Below are 27479 nucleotides of genomic sequence, written 5' to 3' on the forward strand. Positions count from 1 at the left end.
GTGTGCCTATCTTCCACCATCACCCCATCCTTTTTTTTATTAAGTTGTTTTTCTTACTGTCTTTTCATTCTTTTAACACTGTTTTTTGAAGAGTAAAAATTTTTAATTTTGGTAAAGTCCAACTTATACATTTTTTCATTTGTGTATTGTGCTTTTGATATCATAGCTAAAAAAATCTTTGCCTCAGCCAACGTCATGGAAATTTTCCCCTTCTATAAATTTCATAGTTTTAGGTTTTACATGTAAGTCTAGCATACAATTTATGTTAATTTTTATAGATGGTGGGAGGTATGGATTCAAGGCTTTTTGTTTTGTTTTGTTTTGCCATAGCTATTCACTTGTTCCAGTACCATTTATTTTAAAAAGCTATCTTTTTTCCATTGCATTACCTTTGCTTCCTTGTAAAAAATCAGTTGTTTCTATATGTCTGAGGTTATTTTGGGACTCTATTCTGTTCCATTGATCCATTAGTCTAGCTGTTAGGCCACTAGCACTGTTTCAATTACTGTTGCTTTGTAATAATTCTTGAAATCAGGTAATGTTGGTATTCCAAACTTTGTTTCTCCATTGCAAATTCATTCTTTGCATTTCCATGTGGATTTGGGGATCAACTTGTCGATTTCTACCAAAAAGTCCCATTGATATTTTTAATGGGATTACTTTAAATCTATAGATTGATTTGGGAAAATTAGTATCTTAACAATATTGAGTCTTCCAACCCATGAAAAGGTATATTTCTCTATTTATTTAGGTTTCTCTTAATCTCTCTCATCAACATTTTATAGATTTAAGAGTACAGATCTTTCACATCCTTTGTTCAGATTTATACCTTAGTAGTTCATTATTTTCATGCTATTGTAAATGCTGTTTTAAATTTCAACTTCCAATTGTTTGTTTCTGGTATATATAAATATGAATGGTTTTTGTATATGGATCTTGTATCCTGTAGCCTTGCTAAACTCATTTATTAGTTCTAGTAGCTTTTTAAAGATTCCACCAGATTTTCTATATAGACAATCATATCATTTGCAAAAAGAATACACTTTTATTTATTCTTTTCCAAACTGGATGTATTTTATTTATTTTTCTTAACTGATTGTATTAGCTAGATCTTCCACTACAATGCTGAATAGTAGTAGTGAGGATGGACATCTGTTTTGTTCCTGATCTTAGCTGGAAAGTCTTTTACCATATGTATTTAAGTATGTATGTATGTATATATGTATGTATGTAAGTAGTTATAGATTTTTCATAGATGCCTTTCATCAGGTTGAGAGAATCCCCTACTAGTTTTAGTTACTGAACATTTTTATCAGGAATGGGTGTTAGATTTTGTAAAATGTTTTTTCTGTATCTGTTGAAATGATCATTTTTTTATTCTGTAGTTTAATATATTGGATCACATCAACTGGTTTTTCAATGTTAAAGCAACCCTTCATTTCCCAGATAAACCTTACTTCATCATGGTGTATTATCTTGTTTAATATACTGCTGGATTTGGATTTGATTTAGTAAAATCTTGTTTAGAATTTTAGCATCTATATTCATGATGGATATTTATGTATAGTTTTCTTTTAATTTCTTTGTCTGGATTTGGCATCAGGTATGTTGATATGCTGGCCTCCTAGAATGAATTGGGAGGTATTTGCTCCTCTTAAAGTTTTTGGAAGAGTTTGTGTATAATTGGTATTACTCTTTCTTAGTGTTTGGTAGAATTTATCAGTGAAGCCATCTGTGTATGGAATTTTCTTGGTGGCAAGTATTTTAACTATAATTTTAGTGTCTCTAATAGGCTAGATTATCTACTTCTATGAACTTTTAATTTGTATCTTTCAAGGAACTTATCCATTTCTTGTAAGTTGTTGAATTTGTTGGCATAAAATTGTTCATAATCTTCCTATCCATTTAATATCTCTAGAATCTGTAGTGATGTTACCACTCATTTCTGATATTTGCAAATTGTGTCTCTTTTTTACTGATCAGTGTAGCTACAGGTTTATCCATTTTATTGATCTTCTAAAAGAACCAGTTTTTGAGTTTATTGATTTTCTCCATTTTTTTATCTGTTTCCTATTTTGATTTTTATCAGTTCCTTTCTTCTGCTTAGTTTGAATTTAATTTCCTCTCCCTTTTCTAACTTCCTAGAGAAAAAGCTGAGGTCATTTAAGTGCTCATTTAAGACATGTGGTGCTATATATTTTTCCGTAAGTACTGCTTTAGGGGCATATCACAAATTCTGGTATGTTGTGTTTTCATTTCCACTCATTTAAAAATACTTTGTAATTTCCTTTTTGATACCCATTCAGAGAACATGCTTTGAACAGCTTGAATCTTTTTAAATGTATTGAGACTTGTTTTATGGCCCAGAATATAGCCTTTCTTGGTAAATGCTTTGTGTGCACTTGGGAAGAATGTGTGTTCTGTTGTTGTTGGGTGAAATGTTCTATAAATATCAAACAGGTCAAGTCAGTTGATAGTGTTGTTTAAGTCTAATATATCCTGGCTGATTTTTTCTTTTTGGTCTGTTTATTCTCTTACTAATAGAAGGGTATTAAAATCACTAACTGTTATTGTGGATTTGTCTGTTCCTCCTTGAGATTCTATCAGTTTTGCTTCATGTAATTTGAAAAACTGTTATTAGACACATAGATATTTATGATTATTATGTCCTCTTGTTTAATTGACTCTTTTATCATGAATCCATGAAGTCTACTTTGATAATAATAGAGCTATTCCACCTTTCTTTTGACTGATATTATCATTAAGTCTTTTTCCATCCTTTTACTTTTGATCTTTTTATGTCTTTATATTTAGCATGTATTTCTTGTACATAGAATATAGTTCAGTCTTTTTTATTTATATCCAATCTGGTCATTTCTGCCTTTGATTGAGATATTTAGACCATTTACACCTAATGTAATTATTCATATGGTTAGGTTTGAGTCTATCATCTTGATATTTGATACTGTTCCCTTTGTTCTTCTTTTCTCTCTTTTCCTATTCTTTTAGATTATTTAGTTTTATTTAAATTATTTCACTTTATTGCCTTTATTAGCTTCTTAGCAAAACTATTTTGTTATTTCAGTGATTGCTTTAGGACTTAAAATACACATCTTTAATTTATTGAAATCTATGTTCAGTTATACCACTTCATGTATAATACATGTTATTGTTGTCATGAGTTTTATTTTTACATGTGTTATAAAACCCACAATACACTGATATTACTTTTGTTTTGTTTAAACAGTTATTTTAATGAGATTTAAATACTATGAAAAATATCTTATATATTTACCTGTGTAGCTACCAGTCCTAATGTTCTTCATTCTTTTCTATAGATCCAGATTTCCATCTGGTATCATGTTTCTTATGCCTGAAGGGCATCCTCTAATATTTTTGTATTTTTTAAAGATATTTTTGCTAGGTATAGAATTCTAGATTGGCAGTTGTTTTTTTCATTGTTGTTTTAAGATGTTGCTCCACTGTCTTCTCTCCTGCATTCCTGATGAGAAATCTGACATCATTATTATTTTTTGTTTGACATCATTATTTTTTATCCTTACACAGAACATCTCTTATCTCTTGCTGCTTTTAAGATTTTCTCTTTATTATTCATTTTTAGCAACTGAAAGTTCATGTGGAAGATTAATATGTAATATCTAATACATATAATTGACTATTATTAAGTGTGAACAAGTTTTAAAATCATATAGCTTCCTTCTGAGTTGAACCTTGTATTAGCATTTACCGATCTTTTTATTTCTATATTATTATTTTAAAGTCTATGATATGATACTATTTAGAGGCTCTCTCAACTTACTTTTGGTTATACTTGCCTCATATACCTTTTTCCAAACTTTATCTTAAACCATTTTGTCTCAGATATTTCTCTTTTAACAGCATATTGCTGGATTTATTTTTTTATCTAGTCTTTTTTTTAATTGACAAACAGTCCATTTACTTTATGAGATTATGGATTTATTTCAACTATTTCCTACCATCTTACTTTGTGCTTTCTATTTATTCTTCTGTCTTTCTTTGTTTTCCTTTCTTGCTTTTTAAAACTTGAATATTTTGTTTGGTATAGTTATGTGTTTCTTATTCCATTTTCCCATTACTGGTTTAGAAATTTATTAATTTCACTTCTCTGCTTTTAGTTATTATCCATGAAATTTACTATATACTCTTAATAAATCATAATTCCTTTCCTGACTAATACTAGAATCTTTGACAGTGGTGTGCTGTAGTCTGCTAATACAGGTTTACAAAAGCTAATTGTTAGCATCATCTGTTCTCAACTCATGTTCAATGACATCACATTAGTAGGTTGAAGTCATCCACAGTGGGTAACATATATATAAGCATGGAAATCACAAACATTATGTCAGGTTTTCCCTCCTGATTTAGGAATTAAACATTTACCAATTGTTTAAGCATACCACTGGTCTCATATTATTCTATTACCTCTGCCCTATTTACAAGCCATGTAGACCAGAATTTTAATTCTCTTTAAATTCCACATCATTATTTGTATTATGTATGAACAGTTTTTCTTTAGACTTACCAATTTTTGCTCATCTTTTCCTTCTTGCATCTCCAACTTCCTCTAGGATCATTTTCTCTTTCTGAAGTACATCTTTTAGAAGTTCCTACTTTGATGAAGGTCTGTGACTCCCTTTTTTTTTAAACTATCAATGTCTTTTTATTACTCTGTCTTGAAAGATGGTTTTCCTGAGAACACAATTGTAGATTGCCAGTGATTTTTTCCTTAGCACTTTGAAAATACCTCCACTGTTGCTGTTGAAAAGTACAGCATAAATGTCATTCTTTTGGAGGTAAATTCTCTTTCCTCTGTAATAGTTTCTCTTTGTCTTTGGAGTTCTTCATTTTCACTCTTATGTGTCTATGTGTGGATTTTTTCTTATCCTTCTTAAAATTTCTTGACCTACTTATATCTACAGATTTATATTTTTCATCACTTCCGGAAATTTCTTAGCCTCTGTCTAATGTTCATCTCATTCATCTTGTCTCTTTTCTCCTAATGGCACTCCAAATGACACTCCAATTCAGGCCTTTCATTCTATTCTCCCATATATCCTAAGAAATGTTATCTTGTGACCTATATTTCTCTTTGTTCTGCATTCTGGGTGATTTTTTAAATGTATTTCCTAGTTTACTAATTCTCTCTTTAGTTGATCTAAACTATTATTTAATCCATCCAATGAGTTTCTAATTTCAGTGACTTTATTTTTCATTTCTAAAAGTTTTATTTAGTTCTTTTTCAAGTATGTCTAGTTACTTGGGTGGTCTCTTGATGCTTGCTCATTTTTTTTTCATTCATTTTTTTAAATTGAAGTATTGATACACAATCTTTTTTTTGGTATCATTAATCTACAATTACATGAAGGACATTATGTTTACTAGGCTCCCCCCTTCACCAAGTCCCCCCCACATCCCCGTTCACAGTCACTGTCCATAAACATAGTAAGATGCTGTAAAATCACTACTTGTCACCAAGTTCACAGTCACTGTCCATCAACATGGTAAGATGCTGTAAAATCACTACTTGTCTTCTCTTGTGTTGCACAGCCCTCCCCATGCCCCCCAACACTATACATGCTTATTGTAATGCCCCCTTTCTTTTCTTCCCACCCTTATCCCTCCCTTCCCACCCGTCCTCCCCAGTCCCTTTCCCTTTGGTAACTATTAGTCCATTCTTGGGTTCTGTGCTTCTGCTGCTGTTTAGTTCCTTCAGTTTTCTTTTGTTCTTATACTCCACATAGGAGTGAAATCATTTGGTACTTGTCTTTCTCTGCCTGGCTTATTTCACTGAGCATAATACCCTCTAGCTCCATCCATGTTGTTGCGAATGGTAGGATTTGTTTTTTTCTTATGGCTGAGTAGTATTCCATTGTGTATATGTACCACACCTTCTTTATCCATTCATCTACTGATGGACATTTAGGTTGCTTCCATTTGATACACAATCTCATGTTGGTTTCAATTATACAGCACAGTGGTTCAGCAGCTACCCATATTATTAAATCCTCACCTCTTCTACAGCGCTCACTATCAATCAACATAGTAACATGTTACAGGATCATTAACTGTATTCTCTGCACTATACTACCATCCCCATGGAGGTCTCATTCATTTTTTTTTCCTTTCAAAAAGTAGCATTTATTTGTTTGTTTGTTTGTTTATTGGTATCATTAATCTACAATTACATGAAGAACATTATGTTTACTAGGCTCCCCCCTTCACCAAGTCCCCCCAACAAAACCCCATTATACAGTCACTGTCCATCAGCCTACTAAAATGCTGTAGAATCACTACTTGTCTTCTCTGTGTCTCACAGCCCTCCCTGTGCCCCCACCCCCACATTATACATTCTAATCGTAAGGCCCCCTTTCTTCTTCCCAGCCCTTATCCCTCCCTTCCCACCCATCCTCCCCAGTCGCTTTCCCTTTGGTAACTGTTAGTTCATTCTTGGGTTCTGTGATTCTGCTGCTGTTTTGTTCCTTCAGTTTTTCTTTGTTCTTATACTCCACAGATGAGTGAAATCATTTGGTACTTGTCTTTCTCCACCTGGCTTATTTCACTGAGCATAATACCCTCCAGGTCCATCCATGTTCTTGCAAATGGTAGGATTTGTTTTCTTCTTATGGCTGAATAAGATTCCATTGTGTATCTGTACCACATCTTCATCCATTCATCTACTGATGGACACTTAGGTTGCTTCTATTTCTTGGCTATTGTAAATAGTGCTGCGATAAACATAGGAGTGCATCTGTCTTTTTCAAAGTAGGCTACTTTATTCTTAGGGTAAATTCCTAGAAGTAGAATTCCTGGGTCAAATGGTATTTCTATTTTGAGCTTTTTGAGGAACCTCCATATTGCTTTCCACAATGGTTGAATTAATTTACATTCCCACCAGCAGTGTAGGAGGGTTCCCCTTTCTCCACAACCTCACCAGCATTTGTTGTTTTTTGTCTTTTGGATGTTGGCCATCCTTACTGGTGTGAGGTGATATCTCATTGTGGTTTTAATTTGCATTTCTCTGATGACAAGTGATGTGAAGCATCTTTTCATGTGTCTGTTGGCCATCTGAATTTCTTCTTTAGAGAACTGTCTGTTCAGCTCCTCTGCCCATTTTTTAATTGGATTATTTGCTTTTTGTTTGTTTCTTTATATATTTTGGATGTCAACCCATTATTGGATCTGTCATTTATGAATATATTCTCCCATACTGTAGGATACCTTTTTGTTCTATTGATGGTGTCCTTTGCTGTACAGAAGCTTTTCAGCTTGATATAGTTCCACTTCTTCATTTATGCTTTTGTTTCCCTTGCCCAGGGAGATATGTTCATGAAGAAGTTGCTCATGTTTATGTCCAAGAGATTTTTGCCTATGTTTTTTTCTAAGAGTTTTATGGTTACATGACTTACATTCAGGTCTTTGATCCATTTTGAATTTACTCTTGTGTATGGGGTTAGACAGTGATCCAGTTTCATTCTCTTACATGTAGCTGTCCAGTTTTGCCAGCACCATAAGTTGAAGAGACTGTCATTTCCCCATTGTATGTCCATGGCTCCTTTATTGAATATTAATTGACCATATATGTTTGGGTTAATGTCTGGAGTCTCTGATCTGTTCCACTGGTCTGTGGCTCTGTTCTTGTGTCAGTATCAAATTGTCTTGATTACTGTGGTTTTGTAGTAGAGCTTGAAGTTGGGGAGCGAGATCCCCCCCACTTTTTTCTTCCTTCTCAGGATTGCTTTGGCTATTCGGGGTCTTTGGTGTTTCCATATGAATTTTTGAACTGTTTGTTCCAGTTTGTTGAAGAATGCTGTTGGTAATTTGATGGGATTGCATTGAATCTGTAGATTGCTTTGGGCAGGATGGCCATTTTGACGATATTAATTCTTCCTAGCCAGGAGCATGAGATGCGTTTCCATTTGTTAGTGTCTTCTTTAATTTCTCTTAAGAGTGTCCTATAGTTTTCAGGGTATAGAACTTTCACTTCCTTGGTTACGTTTATTCCTAGGTATTTTTTGTTGTTGTTGTTGTTATCATTAATCTACAATTACATGAAGAACATTAAGCTTACTAGGGTCCCCCTTCACCAAGTTATTCCTAGGTATTTTATTCTTTTTGATGCTATTGTGAATGGAATTGTTTTCCTGATTTCTCTTTCTATTAGTCCATTGTTAGTGTATAGGAAAGCACAGATTTCTGTGTGTTAATTTTGTACCCCGCAACTTTGCTGAATTCAGATATTAGTTCTAATAGTTTTGGACTGGAATCTATAGGGTTTTTTATGTACAATATCGTGTCATCTGCAAATAGTGACAATTTAACTTCTTCTTTACCAATCTGGATTCCTTGTATTCTTTGCTTTGTCTAATTGCCATGGCTAGGACCTCCAGTACTATGTTGAATAACAGTGGGGAGAGTGGGCATCTCTGTCTTGTTCCCGATCTCAGAGGAAAAGCTTTCAGCTTCTCGCTGTGTGGGATTATCATATATGGCCTTTATTATGTTGAGGTACTTCCCTCTATACCCATTATGTTGAGAGTTTTTACCATGAATGGATGTTGAATTTTGTCAAATGCTTTTTCAGCAGCTAAGGAGATGATCATGTGGTTTTTGTCCTTCTTTTTGTTGATGTGATGGGTGATGTTGATGGATTTTCAAATGTTGTACCATCCTTGCATCCCTGGGATGAATCCCACTTGGTCATGGTGTATGAACCTTTTGATCTATTTTTGAATTTGGTTTGCTAATATTTTGTTGAGTATTTTTGCATCTACATTCATCAGGGATATTGGTCTGTAATTTTCTTTTTTGGTGGGGTCTTTGCCTGGTTTTGGTATTAGGGTGATGTTGGCTTCATAGAATGAGTTTGGGAGTATTCCCTCCTCTTCTGTTTTTTGGAAAACTTTAAGGAGAATGGGTATTATGTCTTCTCTGTATGTCTGATAAAATTCTGAGGTAAATCCATCTGGCCCAGAGGTTTTGTTCTTGGGTAGTTTTTTGATTACTGCTTCAATTTTGTTGCTAATTGGTCTGTTTAGATTTTCTGTTTCTTCCTTGGTCAGTCTTGGAAGGTTGTATTTTTCTAGGAAGTTGTCCGTTTCTTCTAGGTTTTTCAGCTTGTTAACATATAGGTTTTCATAGTATTCTGTAATAATTCTTTGTATTTCTGTGGGGTCCGTCATGATTTTTCCTTTCTTATTTCTGATTCTCTTGATGTGTGTTGTTTCTCTTTTTCTCTTAAGTCTGGCTAGAGGCTTATCTATTTTGTTTATTTTCTCAAAGAACTAGCTCTTGGTTTCATTGATTTTTTTTTATTGTTTTATTCTTCTCAATTTTATTTATTTCTTCTCTAATCTTTACTATGTCCCTCCTTTTGCTGACTTTAGGCCTCATTTGTTCTTCTTTTTCCAATTTCGATAATTGTGACATTAGACTATTCATTTGGGATTGTTCTTCCTTCTTTAAATATGCCTGGAATGTTATATACTTTCCTCTTAAGACAGCTTTTGCTGCATCCCACTGAAGTTGGAGCTTTGTGTTGTTGTTGTCATTTGTCTCCATATATTGCTTGATCTGTATTTTAATTTGGTCTTTGATCCATTGATTATTTAGGAGCATATTGTTAAGCCTCCATGTGTTTCTGAGCCTTTTTGCTTTCTTTGTACAATTTATTTCTAGTTTCATACCTTTGTGGTCTGAAAAATTGGTTGGTAGAATTTCAATCTTTTGGAATTTACTTAACTTTTTATTTCTTTAAAGCTTTTATGGTTATTTTATATTCTGTATTTGATAATTCTAATATCTGAATACCTTTGGGTTCTAAATCTGTTATTTATTACTTCTGCTGACTCATTCATGATGGTTTGTTTCTTTGTTGTTTTTGTTATTGTTGTGGCAGTGATGATTTTAGCTCACACTTGGTTGAACCAAATTTGGGCCAATACAGGGTATGCTTTCCTCAGGAAGGATTTATGTTTGATTCTACCAGGAATGGCGGAGAATGGGGGAGCAGATACTACTAACATGGGATTTTCCTAGGTTCCTCAGAGGATCCATGTCCTTCCTCTGAGGTGGTCCCTACTCTCCATCCCAGTGTTTACATTGATGTTTTGCCACTGGTACACCTTAGTACTTGTGTTAGCTCATAATCCATGGCTCCTACTCAGATTTCATCTCACTTGTTTTGTTTTTTAATATCCTTGGAAATTTTCCTTACTTTTAAGATAAAAGCTTAGTATCTAGTTGTACTGGGAAGACATTTCAAGATATGTAGTCTGCCATAATACTGGAAGAGAAAACAGTCCATTTGGAATTTGCCCTGGTGAAAGATAGGAAATATGAGTCCACCTATATTTTTTTCTGATAGCTACCAGTTGTCCTAATAGCAATTATTAAATAATCCATCTTTCCCCACCAATTGTAAATATCTCCCTTGCTATATTCTAAATGTAATTGTCTGTATTTCTGGACTTTCCATCCTATTTCACTATTCCATCTATTTATTAATGTGGAAATATGATGCTGTTCTAATTTTCAAAGATTTATAACATGTTTTAGTAACTTAAATCTAGCACTTCCTTCCCATTACTCTTATATTTTAGTATTTTTTTCATATTAACTTCACAATTAGATTGTCTAGGTCACCAAAAAATTACTACCTGATGTCATTTTTTAAGTTTTGGTAGAGAACCCATAACACATTAACCATCTTTATGGTTAATAAGTTAATAATAAGTATATTCACATTGTTGTGCAAAAGATCTCCAGAACTTATTCTTGCAGAACTGAAGCTCTCTACCCATTACACAGCAACTCTCCATTTTCCCCTCTCTCTAGTCCTGGTAGCCAATATTCTGCTTTCTGTTTCGTGAATTTGGTTACTTTAGATACTTCATGTAAGTGGAATCATATACTATTTGTCTTTTTGGGTCTGGTTTATTTCACTTAGCATGCTCTCCTCAAGGTTCATCTGTGTTGTAGCATGTAACAGGATTTCCTTCTGTTTTAAGGCCAAATAATATTCCTTTTTATGTGTGTACCATATTCATCCATCAATGGACATTTGAGTGCTTCCATCTCTAGGCTATTATGAATCATGCCGCTATGAATATAAGTGTGAAAATATCTCTCTGATACCCTGCTGTCAATTCTTTTGGATATTTACCCAGAAGTGGGATTGCTGGATCATATGATAGTTTTTAAGAAGGTTTTTGAGGAACACCACACTGTTTCCCATAGCAGTCGTACCATTTTACAATCCCACCAAAAGTATGTAAGGGCCCTAATTTCTCCACTTCCTCACCAACACCTTTTATTTTCTGCATTTTTTATAGTAGTTATACTAATGGGTGTGAGATCTCACTGTGGTTTTGACTTGCATTTCTCTAATGATAAGTGATTCTGAGCATCTTTTTCAAATGCTTGTTGACCATTTGTATATCATCTTTGGAAAAATGTCTGTTGAAGTCCTTTGCCCATTTTTTTATTGGGTTGTTTTTTGTTGTTGAGTTGTAGTTCCTTATATATTCTGGATATTAATCCCTTATCAGATATATACTTGCAAATATTTTCTCCTCTTCTGTAGAGGTCATTTTTATTGAGATGACTAATCCACACTAACCTAAGTGGAAATGAAATCTTTATGGTGCTAAGTCTTGAAAGTGCTATGTAAAATGTAACTCATTTATAGTATAAGCTGCAATAGGGAGGGTTATGCATGTCTTCTGTTTCCTAGTCGAACTTCTGTTTAGTAGTTCTGCCCATTATTGAAAGTAGGACATTGAAGTCTTCACCTATTATTGAGTTATCTTTCAATTCTGTCATTTTTTGCTGCATGTTTTCTGGAGCTCTATTATCTCATGTGTATATGTTTATAATTGTTATTTCTTATAGGTTGACACTTTTATTATTATAAAATGTCTTTCTTTGTCTCTTGTAATAATTTTATCTTAAATTCTATTTTGTGTATTAATAAAGCTGCTCCAGCTGTCTTTTGGTTAAAGTTTGCTTGATATATTTTTTTCCAATCCTTTTATTTTCAACCTTTGAATCTAACCTTTCTATCTTTGAATCTAAACTATCTCTCATAGACAGCATATAGTTAGATTATGCATTCTCAATCTATTCTTCCAATCTCTGCCTTTTAATTGTAGTTTTTAATCCATTCACATTTAATGTAGTTTCTGATAAAGTAAGATGTATGTCTGCCATTTTGCTATGTGTTTTTTATCAGTCTTAATTTTTTTGTGTCACTATTCCTCCATTCCTGCCTTTTTTGTGTTAAATTAATATTTTCCAGTGTACTGTTTTAATTCCATTTTTGTTTTTACTGTATATTTGAGTAGTTTGTTTAGTACTTGCCTTGAATTACAACTACTATCATAATTTAAAACAATGTAATTTAGATGAATACCAACTTAATTTTAATAGTATATAAAAACAATGCTTCAGTACAGCTTCAGTCCCTCTTTTCTCCTTCATTACATCCTTATCAATCAATTACATATTTATACATTATAAGCCCATCAACAGTTTTATAATTGATGCTTTATGCAGTTTTCTTTAACAGATTTTATTTTTTAGAGCAGTTTTAGATTTACAGCAGAAGTGATGAGAAGGGGTTGTGGCAGCTGCAAAAGAATCAGCCCCGCTTCCTAACCTGGTGGTCGAAGCAACATTCACTGTTTTTCTCCACAGCTGCAAATCAAGCTCACAATAGCATCTGTCCCCTCCCACCCTTTCCAGTTGGGTCTCTTTGCTCCCACACCTGAGCTGCAAACACAGGCTTCTGGCTAAAACCCATTCTTCTGTCTAAGGCAATTCCCCTTGGAAGTCCTAGAACCTGCTGGGTCAGTGCTGAGGTAGGACTGAGGTTTTCCCTCTTGTGCACTTCCCACCACCACCCACCCCTTTCAGACCTGGGAGCATTTGAAGGAGGGAGACTCAGGGAGGTTCATGAGAGATTCCCCCAGGTGGCCTGGGGGTCATGTAGGCTGGGATGTCAATCACAAGAACAAGGGTCCCTCTGAGGTATCCCTAATTCAGAGCAAGGACTTAAGGGAAGACCTCTGGGAAGCTGAAGCCAAACTCAGGGTCAGAGCAGCCCTCATACTCAGGCAGAAATAGAGCTGTAGACAATTTCCCCAGAGGCTTTTGGAGGAGAGGTAAACTACAGGCATGAGGAAGCCTGTGGACTATAATAGGTGGAGTGGGAGATGGCTAATGAATGAGATGTCTGCAACTGGAATGACAAATTCCCTCCATAAAGCAAAGGGCTATGCAGGGTTGGGGACTCCAGCCAACCTTGAATGTCTGGTCATATGACTTGGAGCAAGGTCTCACCTCCCTCCGCTTCACTTTCAACATTTGTAAAATGGAGCTGACTCTTAGCCCCACTTGGTAGGGTTTAGTAAGATCTATTTATCCAGTACTTGCCATAATATCATTTCTTACCCCACCCTGCCCTCACCCTGATTGCCCATCAAAGAGCATAAGGGCAACTGAGCCTAGACAGCAGCAAGAAAGTCATTGTGAGCCTCTTCCAGTGGCCCTGGATGTCCAGGTCTGGAAATGGGTATGTTTCTGAATAGAAAAGGGACAGTACTCTCAGCTTTCTGTCTATTCTCTCTACCCTGGGTCACTTGGCACATTAAGGATGGTGCCAGGCTTTGCCAACCCCCAACCTCCCCTCTCACATGATTCATAAAGAGGAGATGCCAAGGTCTCTGCTTTTGGAGAGCTGCCCAAGGCCAGAGGAGTACACTTCTTCCTGTCAGTCCCAGGACCCCCCACTTGCCCCTTTATATCCCCAATTACTAACAGATGTACCGTCATTCTCTTGGTTTCCATCTCCCTGTCCACCCCCCAACCTCCCATCCCTCCTGCCTTTTCTCCATCCCTCCTCCTCTTCTGTTCTTTGAGTCCAATATCCTACATTCAGGGCTTGGACTTCCTAAGCTGGGGGAACATGCAGGGCATGTGTGTGTATGTGTCTGTGTCCACACAGGCACAAATGGACTTTATGCTCCTATGACCCACTGTAACTGTGCCCCAGCCTGTCCACGATGCCACTCCATGTCGGATACCCAGAGGCCTCATCAGCAGTCCCTCCCTGCTTCTCCCTTCCCCTCAGACCCCCATTAGGGGAAGTGGATTCACCACCACTCTTCATGGGCAGCTGGGGGCCCCTCAGCAGTCTCTCCACCTCTCCACCTCTTCTTCCCCTCTCCTCAGGCCCCATGCCCAGCCCCAAGGTTTGGAGAGCCTAGTAAGTGCCCTATCAACATGTTAATCAAATTACTTAGGAGCTAAAATTGACGGTGTTCATTAATTATACAAGATTATGCTAATTGTGCATGCAAATGAATGCAGGGGAACAGAAGGTGTTCAGGCGCATGGTGGGCCATTAGCATAGAGGATGGGGTGCGGGTGCATTGGCATGCTAATGTATGCACCCTGGCTATTTATAGTCCCCCAGCCCATCTGTACTGCAGCCACTTCTGCCCCAAGAAGGGATCATGGTAGGGAGGCCAGGTCCAGTCCTGGCAGGTGGCTGTGGCCCTGGGACACTTGGCCATGCAGGAAGTAGTGTGGGCCACCCCCATCTGGATCTCCCCAACCTGGGCCTGAACTCACACCAACCTCTGCGTTCACCATCCCTCCTCTAACCTGGGCCCTTCGGTGCCGCCTCTCTGTGGAGGCAAACTGACTCTTCCAAACGGCAGCCAGTGAGCACACCCTGTTGACTCTCCATCACTCTTAGGGGCCAATTCCTGCATGATTGGATGCCAAACCCCCAAGCCATGGCCCACAGCTGCCCTCCTCCACCTCATCAGTTACCACTGGGAAATTGTGCCATGATGCCACATGCCTGGCAGGGCTATTACTCCCTTTGCATGGTGGGCCCCTGCCTCCTACTTCTCTTCAAGGGAAAATGAAAATACCCCTGGTCTTCCTTCCAAGACCCAAAATGCCCAAGAATGAATGCAAGCTCTAGTGCCCTTCCCCTCTCCCAGGCTCAGTGGCTGCTGCACATTACACCTGGCCAGTTACCCTGCCATGTCCACTCTGTCTTACTGGTTGTACTTTGAGTTTCTCTCTTTCCCACTGGATTGTAATTTCCTTAAGATCTTGTTGGCCTCTAGATTGCACTGCCTGACAGATAGAAGATGTTTGACACGTCTTTTTAAATGGGTGTACTGAGTAAATGAGGGGATGAGTGGTCCAGCCATCTGTACCCTCTGTTCTGAGCTGGGCGCAGGGAGCAGCAAACAATAAAAACAGCGGAGAGCCAACACCCTGCCCAGAAGATGTGTTGTTTCCCTGAGGCTCATGAGCCCAAAGTCAAGTGCTTTGGGGTAAAAATTAGCAGAGGATCCCCCATTTTCCCATCCTAGACTGCAGTGACAACTTTGGAATTGGAAATAATAAAAATCTAGTTTTACTGTACCCTTTGCTCCCAATCTGCTGACTTTCCCAAGACATTCACAGGACACCCTCTCATTTTTGTTTTGGATACCCTACACTAACCCACGTGTCTATGCACACCACTTCCTTTTCCTAGACCTGCACAGTCTGACATGATAGTCATGAGCCGCATGTGACTATTTACGTTTAAATTAATTAATGTGAAATAAAAATAAAACGTCAGTTGCTCAGTCACACTAACCACATGTCAAGTGTTCAGTAGCCACATGTACCTAGTGGATATCATTTGGGAAAAGGTCTTTGGGGCAGCACTTGTAATCTAGCTAGACATTGGTTTTCTTGCTCCTGACAGTCCTGTGGTTGCAAGTCCTTGGGCTCAGTCCAGCTCTTTCAGTTACTAACAGCTTTCATTCTAGAACTGGGAGAATGATTTCAGCTCTAAGTACCTCATGGGGATGAAGGGAGGAAAGAGCTCGTGAAAAGCTCTTTGACCTGGTTTCTGAGTATTTGATTCCTAGAAGCAGAGCTGGAGATGGGATTGTTGTGAAAGTGATATACTGGAGGAGAGCTCTGGGGAGGAAGGGAGAGAGAGGAGCAGGAACAATCAGGCAGGAGAGGGAGCTTAGCAAGGAGATAGTCTCTCCTGGAGTCTAGCATCAGCCTGATGGCTCAGGGAGTTCTGGAATATGAATAGCGCTAAGAGTTGGTCCTCCTGTGATGGAGTCTATCTTTGGCTGTGGACTTCTGGTGAGGAATATAGGCGTCTGGCCGAGGATAATTCCTGGATAGTTGTGGCTAGCTGTGAGCACTCACAGCAGCAGGGGATGGGGGAATCCAGGCATGCCCCAGCCCCCCATATGATACCTGGATACTGCCTTCCAGGGCAGCTGCACTCCACTGAGAACCCAGAGTTGAAGAGTGGACTAACATCAGTCACCTCCACATTTGCCTTATCAATTGAGTGTGTCATTTGAGTAAAGCGCTGTACAAGGGGAGTTTTCCTTATACACTGGTGTCACCCCTGAGAAGCTATGTGTAAGTCTAATGTTTGCACTTGAGTCATATTCACTCCAACAGTTGCTTCTTTGGTAAGAAATGTTCCATTAATAAGGAAGGTTCATTTTAATTTCATCTTGAGTTGTTTTTATAAGGAGGAATAAAGAGCATTTATAGGAAGGATTAGGAAGACTAAACAAGTTCACAGTATGGTAAGGTAAGTGTGCGAGTGAACTGCTCTTTTCTTAATTTTATTTAAATCATAGGCATCAGAGTCATAATGCCTAACCACCACCCTTTAATTGCTTTATTAGCTGGATGACCACTGTCCACTGCTCCTGATCTGATCCTTCACTAAATTTTTTATTATGGAGAATGTTGAGTATCTAGGCAGAGTAGAATAATGAACCACATGTACCCTTCAGTGAACTTCAGCAATGACCAACTCTTGGATCATCTTGCACAACCAGTCTTTAATCCTGGAAATAGCAGACTGAGAGGAGCAGCCACAACAGCCAAAGGCCCAAGACAAGGAGCAAGGGGACCTGAGTCTCCTTTGCAACCCTGATGGATTTGTAACCATGAGGAAGTCTTCATGAAGTAGCTAACCTGGTCCCTGCACAGCCTGCTTCTCAGGGCTGCTTTTGAAGGAGGGCTTACTGCACCGTGTACAGAGCCAGCCTCGTAGCTGGGGCAGGGCTGGACTCTGAGAACCCTGTTTAGGACTTTCCATGACCCTTGTTACTATCAGTGGTTCATAAAGTCCTGAGTTTGCATCCCAACTTTGGCATTTTCTGTGACTCTTTCATCTTGCTTATTCTCAGTTTTCTCATCTGTAAAGTGAGAATGATTGTAGACCTACCCACCTCAGGGTTATGACAGGATTAAACAAGGTAATGCAACTGATGAGCTCAGCAGAGTACCAGGCTCTCACTAAGTGCTGGATAGACTAGACCTGGATCACTTTTTAAATAACTTTTGCAAAGTTTTGCATTTTATTTGTAACTCATGCTTGTACTTTTGATGTTTTTCTCCAGTAATTCTTAATGGCAGCTCCTGGGACTTGACCTTCCTTTTACCACCAAATGAGGAGACCATGCCCCTAGAGAGCCTTACTGCCACCATGGAGCTAGCACTAGGCACAGGTCCCGCCCCGACCCAGGGGCATCCTGAAATGCTCACCTTCCCCGGGGCACTCAGGCCAGCATGACCTCATCTTACTTCCCTCAGACTATGGCCCAGCACAGCCAGGAAAAGGGGCTCCCCGAGGCTCCCTTCTAGCACCACCAGGTAGGGGGAAACACCCCCTTGCTCCCAGGCTCATCCAGGCTTGGGGCTTGCTGTCCTGGTGACAAGTAGGACTTCACAGCCCCTCAATAAAGCCCACGTCCATTCCTGCCTCAGGTCCCTATGGGATGCCCTGGGCCCCAGAACCTTGTGCTTGTCCTTGCTTGCCCAGACCCTGCCAGGTGCCCTGCTTTCCAGGAGAGTGTGTTCATATGTGTATATATATATATATATATATATATATATATATATATATATATATACATACATACAGAGAAGGGGTGGAGGAAGGGAGGGAGGAGGGAGAAAAAATGGACTATGTAAAAAAATACCAGAATAAGATTGCCAAGTTCTATAAAAAGCTAGTTAATGTCCATAGGACACAAAATTGTAAACTTTAGGGATAATTTCTCTACCGAACAGAAATTATTTACTTCTCCCACCAAAGTCATTTGCATTTTACCAGTTTTCTGCATGTTGGTGCCTCACTTTGCAGTCTGGGTCTCAGTCAATAGCAAATGTGAGTCAAAGTTACTTTCCCCTAGAGAATCAAATAGATAACTCTCAGGTGGCTTTGTTAACATCATCCTCTAGAGGAGCATTGTCCAATATAAATATAATGTAAGCCACATATGTAATTTTAGATTTTCTAGTAGCCACATCTTAAAAAACCAAAAGAAATGGTAACATTAATTGTGACAATATATCTTATTTAAGCCAGTGTATCCCAAATATTATCATTTCAACATGTAAGCAATACAAAAATTACTAGTCAGTTACTTTACATTCTTTTATTTCTAACTAAGTCATTGAAGTCCTATGTGTATTTTACACTTAAAGCACATCTCAGTTGAGCTCAACCATATCTCAGTGCCACCCAGGGCTAGTGGCTGCCGGACTGAATAGTGCAATTCCAGGGCAGGGCTTCTCAAACTCTAGGGTGCATCCAAGTCACCTGGAGGGCTTATGAAAATAAATGGCTGCACCACCCATCCCAAGAATGTCAGCAGGTCTGAGGCAGGGCCTGGAATTCTGCATTTCCAGCAAGTGCCCATATGATGATGCACAGTCATCTTTTTGCCTAATTTTGGATTGTGGATGATTTTTCCTAGCACTCTTGGGGCTGGCACGGGGCTCAGGGTACATGCTGCCATAGTAGCAGACTCTCTGGAGAGCACGTTGGTTCAGCCCCTGACTGGGTGGGAGCAGTGTCCAGCTGGCAGTGGGCAAGACTGCAGCCACTGTCCCACTGGTGGCATGACTAGATGCACTCTGTGTGGCTCTGAGCTAGAGGCTCAGAAAGAAGGGAAAGGGGGCTGACCCTCCACACCTCCCTGGGGGGACCCAAGCCTTGTGTGGCTGCTGCTTTCTCAATACCACTCTGCGGGTAACGCCAACCAGGCTCAAAAACAGGTGTCCTGGGGCAGATCTGCATAGATGGAGGTCCAGGCAGGGCCCTGGGCCTCAGAGAAGGGTTGTCTCCAAAGCCTTGAGTGGCCAGAAAAGACTGGCCACACAGGGAGTGAGAATTGGTGTAGATCCAGAGGACAAAAGCAACCTAAAACTTATTTTGGAAAAAAATTATAGAGGAAGAGGGAAAAGATGGGAAGACCTCTTGAGTAAGGGCTGCAGAAGGGACCAGAGGGGACTCCCCCAGGGGGAGCCAAGACCCTGAAGGAAACTGCAACCTGAGGCCCTGGGTGGTTGGAATTAAAGGGTGTCCTGGAGGCAGGACTGGAAGGCGCCTCAGCAGTTCTAGTTGCTGCTCTCCTGGTTCCTGGATGAAGATGGATGCCAGAGAGGCCGGATTTACTCCAGGCCCCACAGTGAGTCAGTGCCTGGGCCAGAGCCATGTCTCCAGCCCCATCTGGGAACCCTTCCTCTGGACTCTAGGTTTGAGAGGTGGGGCTGGGTGCAGTGGGCATGTGTGTGGGTGTAAGGGAAGTGCATGTCATCTTTGGGATGCTCCCATGCTCTGACATCATCTGTGCTGTCCAAGGGTTGGCATCAGTCCCCTTCAGGACAAGGACTGTGTCCTGTCTGGGGTTTTGCCCTCCCCCTTTGCCAAGGACCAAGGTCATGAATATCGAACCTAAATGCACTAGTCTGCACCATGTGTGATTAGGGTGTCATATAAATGCAAGACATGCAGTAGGCATAGGGGTGTCTACACCAGGGGATGTCTTAAAGGGGTATAGGGACTCATTACCGTGGCATGTAATGTGAGGCAAATGGGATATCTACACTGTGCAGGGATACTATTTGGGAGCATGTGAGGTGTCTGGGCATTACAGTGATCTTAGGGTATATAGGGCATCTGCACTGTGGTGACTACCATTCAGGGGCATACAAGCTGTTCTGTAGGGGTGAGTGGGGTGTCTACACAGTTGTGTGCACTGTTTGGAGTCATATGAGGTATCTGTATCTCAGAATGCTCTGCAGGGGTGTATGGTCTACATGAAAGTATGGGGTGGGGTGTCTGCTATGGATGGAAATGCATGCTGATGTAATGTCCCTATGGAAAGGGAAATAAAGGGGGATCCCAGAAGGGTACCCCTTGTGTGGAGGAATATGACAGATGCCAAGGGGTCAGCTGTGTGGGCAGAGGCAGGCAGAGACAGGTGCATCCTGGAAAGTGGTGCCAAATCCCAATGAGGGGCTGCCCCTTGGGACATTCCCATTCCGGGGATGGTACCCACCCTTCCCAGCCCTTGGGGACCTCCCCTTTGGGTACTAGCCTGGAGAGCCTGTAACAAATCTTCCTCTGAATTTCATGCTTGTCACCTTCAGAAGGCCGGCCTGACGGGTTAAATGCATGTTTAAATTTGGGGTTCAAAACCAGGGCATGGTGGTAAAATGAGGGGCTCATAGGCAAGCCCAGGAAGCTGTGCCACAGACCAGGATCTCTGCAGACTGTAGCCCTGGTCACTACAGTTTGTACGGGCATTTCCCCAGATGCTCACAGTCCTGTAGGGGCTTAGGCAGATATTAATAGTATTCTGAGTTTACTAAGAGCACAAAGCCAAAGTATTATCCATGGTTCCCTCACTGGTGGGTGGCAGGGCCAAGGTCCCATCATCCCAGCCAGCTGCCTGGAAGGACTGAAGGACCAAGTTCTCATGTGTTTGTCTAAAAAGCAGTCTCCTCTCTGCATTTTGATCAATTACTGCATATGAAAAAGAAGGTATTCACTGTGAATCTGTATGGAGTGTCTGACAGCTACACTCTGTGTGTATATACGATGGGTGTAGGCCCTGTGTGATTAGGTTTTTGCTGTGTGTGTAATGGATATAGAAGCTGTATGAGGGAGATTTGTTTGGGGGATTGCTGGAGCAGGGGGTCTGCTATGTGTGAATGAGAGCTGCTGTGTGCAAGGGAGATTGTCTGGGAGGATCTGCTTGCCATATACAATGACTGTACAGTATTTACAATGACTATGTTTTGAGCAGTCATACAACATAAATGGTGTATTAATGTATATATACTCATATTCTTCCTGTGCATGAACTGTGTAGGATGAGTGTACGCTGCACATGATGGGTATGGACTCTGTGGGCGATTAGTAGGCCATCTGTGTGTGGTGAGCACAGGCTGTATGTGGAGTGTGTATCGTTCCTGCTTCTGTGAACGGAATGCCCTCAGCGGGTTGGGTATGCGATGGCTACATTTATGAGCAATAGTACATAAGGCATATGCAGTATATATAAATGGATGTACTGTTTCTGATGAGTACACACTGTGTGGGTGATGGATATACTCTGAGGAAGGGATGTGCTATGTTGTAAGCACTATACGTGTGACGGGCATATACTATGACAAATATATATGGTGTGGAATGAGTTTACAGGTAAATCTGAGTACTTATGCCACATATGATATATGCATGGTGTGGAGGCTGTGATTTGTGAGTGATGGTACGGGTAGTATATATGGTAGACATATTCTCTATGATGAATATCTTTTGTGCAGGTGTGATGCATATATATACTTTGTGAGACAAATGAGCACCACCAGGGGGATGGGGAGATACTGTGTGTAGTGAAGTAGTTGTTGGGAAGGGGCTAATTGGTATGTATCAGCACCTCGTGTGTATGCAGCTTGTGATGAGTCACCCCACCGGGAGGGGGCATGGCAGGGAGAAGCTGGATCTTCATCCATTTCCAGAAGCACCCCACCCGCACCCCCACCCCTTGAGCCCACCCACCACACTGTTTCAGGTTCTTCCTCAAGTTCTTCCTCAAGTGCAACCAGAACTGCCTGAAGAATGCGGGGAATCCCCGAGACATGCGACGCTTCCAGGTGGGTCTGGGAGAGGGGTCCCCCTGCAGATCCAGATCGGCCCTTTCCTGAGAGCCAGTGGGGGGAGGCTGTGGCCCTGCCACCCTAGAAAGGCCCCAGGGCAGATCTCTGCCCAGCCTTGTGCTTCAGGGCCCCATGCCTGCTGGGGGTGGGGCAGCTCCTTCTCAACTTATGCTGGCTGCCAAGGGAGGCTTCATTAGAGTTCCACTTAAGGAGATGCTAATTGTGACATTTTTACATGATTAACGACCCATCTAATTTGCATAGCATGGAGCAGAGAGCAGCTGCCCTTAACACATCCCCAACCTGCTCACCGCCCCCCCCACCCCAGTGAAGGATGGGGGCTAGAAAGAGGCAGCCCCAATTTCCTCCCAAGGGTGGGGGCTCCTGCTGATGGGTTCTCACGCTGATGCTGCTCCCCCAGGAATCAAAACTCTCACTCCCACTTGCCTAAGACCCATTTCTGCCTTAGATCCCCAGGGATACAGCCATGTGTGTGTGTGTGTGTGTGTGTGTGTGCAGAAACAGTAGCCACTTTGCCCAAAGAGCCAGTGTCTTTTTTGATACAGCCGTGTGTGTGTGAACGCGCAAAGAAACAGTAGCCACTTTGCCCAAAGAGCCAGTGTCTTTTTTCAGGCCTCTTGATTTTTCTGGCCCCTGAGGGTCAGTTCCCCTGGGCAATCAAAGATTGTGCATCTGAGGATGTCACCTGACCCAGCTGGCACCCCTCCCTTCCACCAGCTCAGTTTCTGAGGGGCTGAAGCTCTTCCCCATGCCAGTGACCCTGAATTCCAGCATCCAGCCACTGGCTTCAAGTTGCTGGTTCCCCACAACAGCCCCGCTAGGAGCCCCCCGAGGGCCCCAATCAGGCTGGCCTTGGCTCTCCCCCCAGGTGGTGGTGTCCACGACAGTGAGCGTGGATGGACACGTGTTGGCCGTTTCTGACAACATGTTTGTGCACAACAACTCGAAGCATGGCCGCAGGGCACGCCGCCTGGACCCCTCTGAAGGTCAGGACCCCCAGCTGCCACAGACCCAGCCAGCCCCCAGTGTCCACCTTGGCTCGAGCCCCTGACCTGGCTCCTCTCCTGCCTCCCAGCTGCCACCCCCTGCATCAAGGCCATCAGCCCCGGGGAGGGCTGGACCACAGGCGGCGCCACTGTCATTGTCATCGGCGACAACTTCTTCGATGGATTGCAGGTCGTGTTTGGAAACATGCTCGTGTGGAGTGAGGTGGGCCACCTCCTGCCAGTCTCCCTCTGGGCCTTGTGGCTGGGCCCTCCCCCTTGCCAGGTGGAATCCGCAAGCCTCCCTTCTCCCCTTGCAGCTCATCACACCCCATGCTATACGGGTGCAGACACCCCCGCGGCACATCCCCGGGGTGGTGGAGGTGACCCTGTCCTACAAGTCAAAGCAGTTTTGCAAGGGAGCCCCTGGCCGCTTCGTTTACACAGGTAAGGCATCAGGCTGGACAGGGTGGGCTGCGATTGCTGGAAGGAGCCCCACCTTGTGCACAGAGCCCTGGTCTCTGACTTAGCGAAAACCTCTGAGTTGTCATGCCCCGTAAGCAGCTGCTTCCTCCTCCTCCACCTGTATCCCATGACCCCTCCTCACAGGACCTTCTTTCCCCGGGCTTCTGGGACTCCCTTCCTGGCCTCTGGCTCCTCAAACACCTCCCAGACTCTGAGTCTCAGCCTTGCCAAACATTCTCTCTACCTCAGGCCTCTTTGCCCAGGTGGCTTCCCACCCCTACACCCACTCCCCAGGGTCTAGAACATCTCCAAAGGTGCCCCGAAATAGGCTTAGTTCTCCCCTAAACTTCCTTGGGTCTCTTGGTTCTCTGGAGCTACCTCAGCCCTCACGCTGCATGGTCATGAACACACACACACACACACACACACACACACACACACACACACACACACCCTTGTAGGAAGAACCCGGGTCACCCTCAGGTCATACACACACACTCACACACACACACACACACACACACTCACACACACACACACACACACACACACACCCTTGTAGGAAGAACCACACACACACACACACACACACACACACACACACACACACACACACACACACACACACACACACACACACACACCCTTGTAGGAAGAACCTGGGTCACCTTCAGGGAGTGGCAGTCCCCCATGTAGAATCCTCCATCCCGCCATCCTTGGCCAGGATCCTCCCAAGTCACACCCACTTCTCCCCATCCCTGCCCCCTAAAAGATACTCGCTAAGCCCTTTGCAGGCACCTAAACACTCAGTGTGACCTTGCTTATTGTCAGGGAGTTCCAGTCTAAGCGGCAGGCCAGGAGGCCAAGCAATGAAGAAAATGTGAGGTGGATAGAGTTACAGGGTGGAGGAGTTGGTGATCAGGCAAACCTCTAGGAGGGGGTGTGGACTTAACTGGGCTAAATTGAGACAGAAAAGAAAGGTGGTCAGGGAGAAGGGATGGCAAGTGCAAATACCTGAATGTGAGTGCCTTACACTTAGGGCAAAACTAAAGGAAATTTGCTAGATCTGGAGTTGGTGGTGAAGTAGGTAGGGTTTTGAGGCTGCTGAGTTGGGTGGGGGTGGGCGGCTGCCTCCTCCCACAAGCCCTGGATGTGGGTCAGTCCCTTCCCTGGGGCACACGCAAACCCCTAATGGGCAGGTGCTGTTGAGGGGCCACCTGAGCTGTGAGAAATGGAAATCTGGGCTTTTTTCTTTTTCTTTATAATATATAACATTCCTGATAAGACCAAATGCAAACGGAAAACTCTTCCTCCAGTCCTGCCCCTAGGAATATAGAAGCTAATGTGTATGTACATAGTTACCTTTTTTCTAATCACAAGTGGTAAGGTATAGCACATGTGTGTTAGGCCAAACGCCTGGCACGGGGCCTGGCTCTGGGCCTGGCTCTGTAAATATCTGTTGAATGAATGAGCAAAGAAAGGAATTGAGGAGACTTTTTGAACCGCACTGACCCTTGTGCCCAGAGTTTTCTGAGAGGTGTGGGCAGGGCTTGGTGGACAGGGTCTGCAGAAAAGCTCTCTGAATGGTTGCTTGCGGGCTTGGCCCTACGTCCTGGGATGGGAGGGGGCGTCCTCCAAATACCTCCCCTCTTCCCAGCCCTGAATGAGCCCACCATTGACTACGGATTCCAGAGGTTGCAGAAAGCTATCCCCAGACACCCTGGAGATCCCGAGAGGCTGCCCAAGGTACTCAAGAGGGGTGCAGTGGGGCGGGGATGAGGGTTTCTTGAGACAAAGGAGGGGAAGAGGGCCGCCACTCCACTGCCCATCCTGCTGTCTCCTCCCCTGTCCCTAGGAAGTGCTGTTGAAGCGGGCTGCCGACTTGGCGGAGGCCCTGTACGGCGTGCCCAGCAGTAACCAGGTATGGCTTCTCCGCCCGCCTCCCAGCACAGCCAGACCCGGGGCTGTTCCCCTCCCGGCACCTGCGGCAGCCCCGGCCGTGCCCTGCTCCTGTCTTCGCAGGAGTTCCTCCTGAAGCGCGCGGCGGACGTGGCCGAGGCTCTGTACAGCGCCCCCCGCGCGCCCGCGCCGCTCGGACCCCTGGCCCCGAGCCACCCGCATCCCGCTGTTGTGGGCATCAACGCCTTCAGCAGCCCGCTGGCCATCGCCGTCGGGGACGCCACGCCGGGACCCGAGCCGGGTAAGTCCTGCTGCCTCTCCCACCGTCCCCAGCGCCCCGACGGCCCCTGTCCTGCCCGCTCGGCGCCCCTGATGGCTGCTCCCTTGCAGGCTACGCGCGCAGCTGCAGCAGCGCGTCTCCCCGTGGGTTCGCGCCCAGCCCCGGCTCACAGCAAAGCAGCTACGGCAGCGGCCTCGGCCCGGGCCTCGGCGGCTACGCGGCACCAGGCGTGGCCGGCCTCGGCGTGCCCGGGTCCCCTAGCTTCCTCAATGGTTCCACGGCCACCTCACCCTTTGCCAGTGAGTGTTCCCTGCCCGCGGAGGGAGAGACCGGGGCGCCAGGGATCGGGATGGGGGCTCAGTCCTGCCCGCTCCAAGCTCGTCTTGGCAAAGTGTCCGGTGCCTGTCTCCTGAGGTCGAGCCTAGCCTTGCCCTTGGGAGTCAAGCCAGCACCTCTGCAGGAGAGGCGTCTGCTGTTGGGCTCCTACCCCTCAACCCTACCCCTCGGCTGCTCATCCCGGAGCCCTAGGACCGGGACAGTTCTGGCATCTTTAGCTTTCTTTGCGGACTTCAATTATAGACATCGCTTCTGTTCCTGAATCCTGAAACAGACTTTAATGGTGGGGTGCTGGGGGTGGAGGATGTCCGACTGCGTTAGGAATTCAGGAGGAGGCTGGCGCCCCCTGCCGGAAGCCTGAGGGAACTCAGGGCTCAAGAAAGTGATGTACCTGTCTCCACGCCCTCTGGAGCACTGATCTGAGAAGCTGCAGTGGGAGGAGGGAAAATGTAGCTCCCTGTGATCTGGTCAGGCAGAGCAAGCAAATTCTGTGTAGTCAGAGAGCTAGATTCAGGGTTTGAATGTCCAAATCAGGAAATGTCTGACACTAAGCAAGTTGCTTCATTTCTTTGAACTTCCTTTCTGAAAAATGGGGTCAGTGTCATCTCTGCCTCAGGTTGATCTCAAATCTGAATGTGCCATTTTGCATAAAGAGCCCAATTCAGAAAGAGTGTGTGATCCCACAGTCCCAGCACTGATTATGGGCACTAACCATCCTCTGGCTTCTTGGGGTGGGCAGCTTAGAGCTGGGTAGATGGGCAACATCGCTCTTATGCTTTTATCATTTTGCACTGCTCTCAAATCCCTCATTCCAATACCAAGTTCTAAAAAAAGCCTGTTTACAGCTCCTTTTAGCTTAGCTATTCATCAGACATTTATAAACCATCTACTTTGTGCAAACCACCAGGCTGGGGAATAACTCCACCCTGATCACCTGCAAGAAGCCTATCAATTGTAAGAGAGTTTGTATCTCAAGTCCTGAGCCATCAGTCACAGTGGAAAAAGCTGCCCAAGAAGTAGCTGGTTGTGGCTTTTCCTGTGGTTCCCTCCCCTGTCCTCTGTCTGTCTGTTATTGCTGAGGACTGAAATATCTGGCCACCTGCCTAGCCTTCATTGCCAGAGACCTTCATCTTGGCTACTTTGGAAGTATGAGATCTCCAGAAATCTTGACTATTAGAGGCTTGTAATTGGATCACTTGGGCCCAGATGTAATCAAAAGGGCTCACTTGGTGATGACACACTCATGTCTGTGGCCTTGACTTTTTTGCCTGACTCTTAAATACTTTATTCTTTTTCTGGCAATGGGTTTGAGCTGAGCTCCCTTCTCATGACCTGGGCTTAATTTCTGGGACTTAAAGCCCCTTATGCCATGACACTGGTCATAGGACACAAGCCATGACCCTCTAGTGTTCCTACTGAGAATCCTCTCTCTCCTGGCCCTTTGC

The 27479-nt window shown here is 43.0% G+C and overlaps 1 protein-coding gene across 8 annotated transcripts in view; it reads left to right on the plus strand.

The window, feature by feature from the left end:
• The window catches only part of EBF4 (EBF family member 4), a 54981-nt gene that overhangs the window by 23724 nt on the left and 3778 nt on the right, over positions 1–27479 (plus strand). For all 8 annotated transcript variants that reach the window (XR_005061163.2, XR_005061162.2, XR_012131507.1 and 5 more), the window contains 8 exons: positions 21966–22047; positions 22940–23057; positions 23147–23280; positions 23375–23501; positions 25177–25265; positions 25375–25440; positions 25542–25719; positions 25809–25997. Coding sequence is in view for 4 of the 8 variants with exons in the window: in XM_037017562.2 (XP_036873457.2) it covers positions 21966–22047; positions 22940–23057; positions 23147–23280; positions 23375–23501; positions 25177–25265; positions 25375–25440; positions 25542–25719; positions 25809–25997 (983 nt within the window). In the remaining 4 variants the exon portion in view is untranslated. The remainder of the gene's footprint in view (positions 1–21965; positions 22048–22939; positions 23058–23146; positions 23281–23374; positions 23502–25176; positions 25266–25374; positions 25441–25541; positions 25720–25808; positions 25998–27479) is intronic.

Source organism: Manis javanica, chromosome 5 (genome assembly GCF_040802235.1).
Source record: "Manis javanica isolate MJ-LG chromosome 5, MJ_LKY, whole genome shotgun sequence".
NCBI classification, from domain to species: domain Eukaryota; kingdom Metazoa; phylum Chordata; class Mammalia; order Pholidota; family Manidae; genus Manis; species Manis javanica.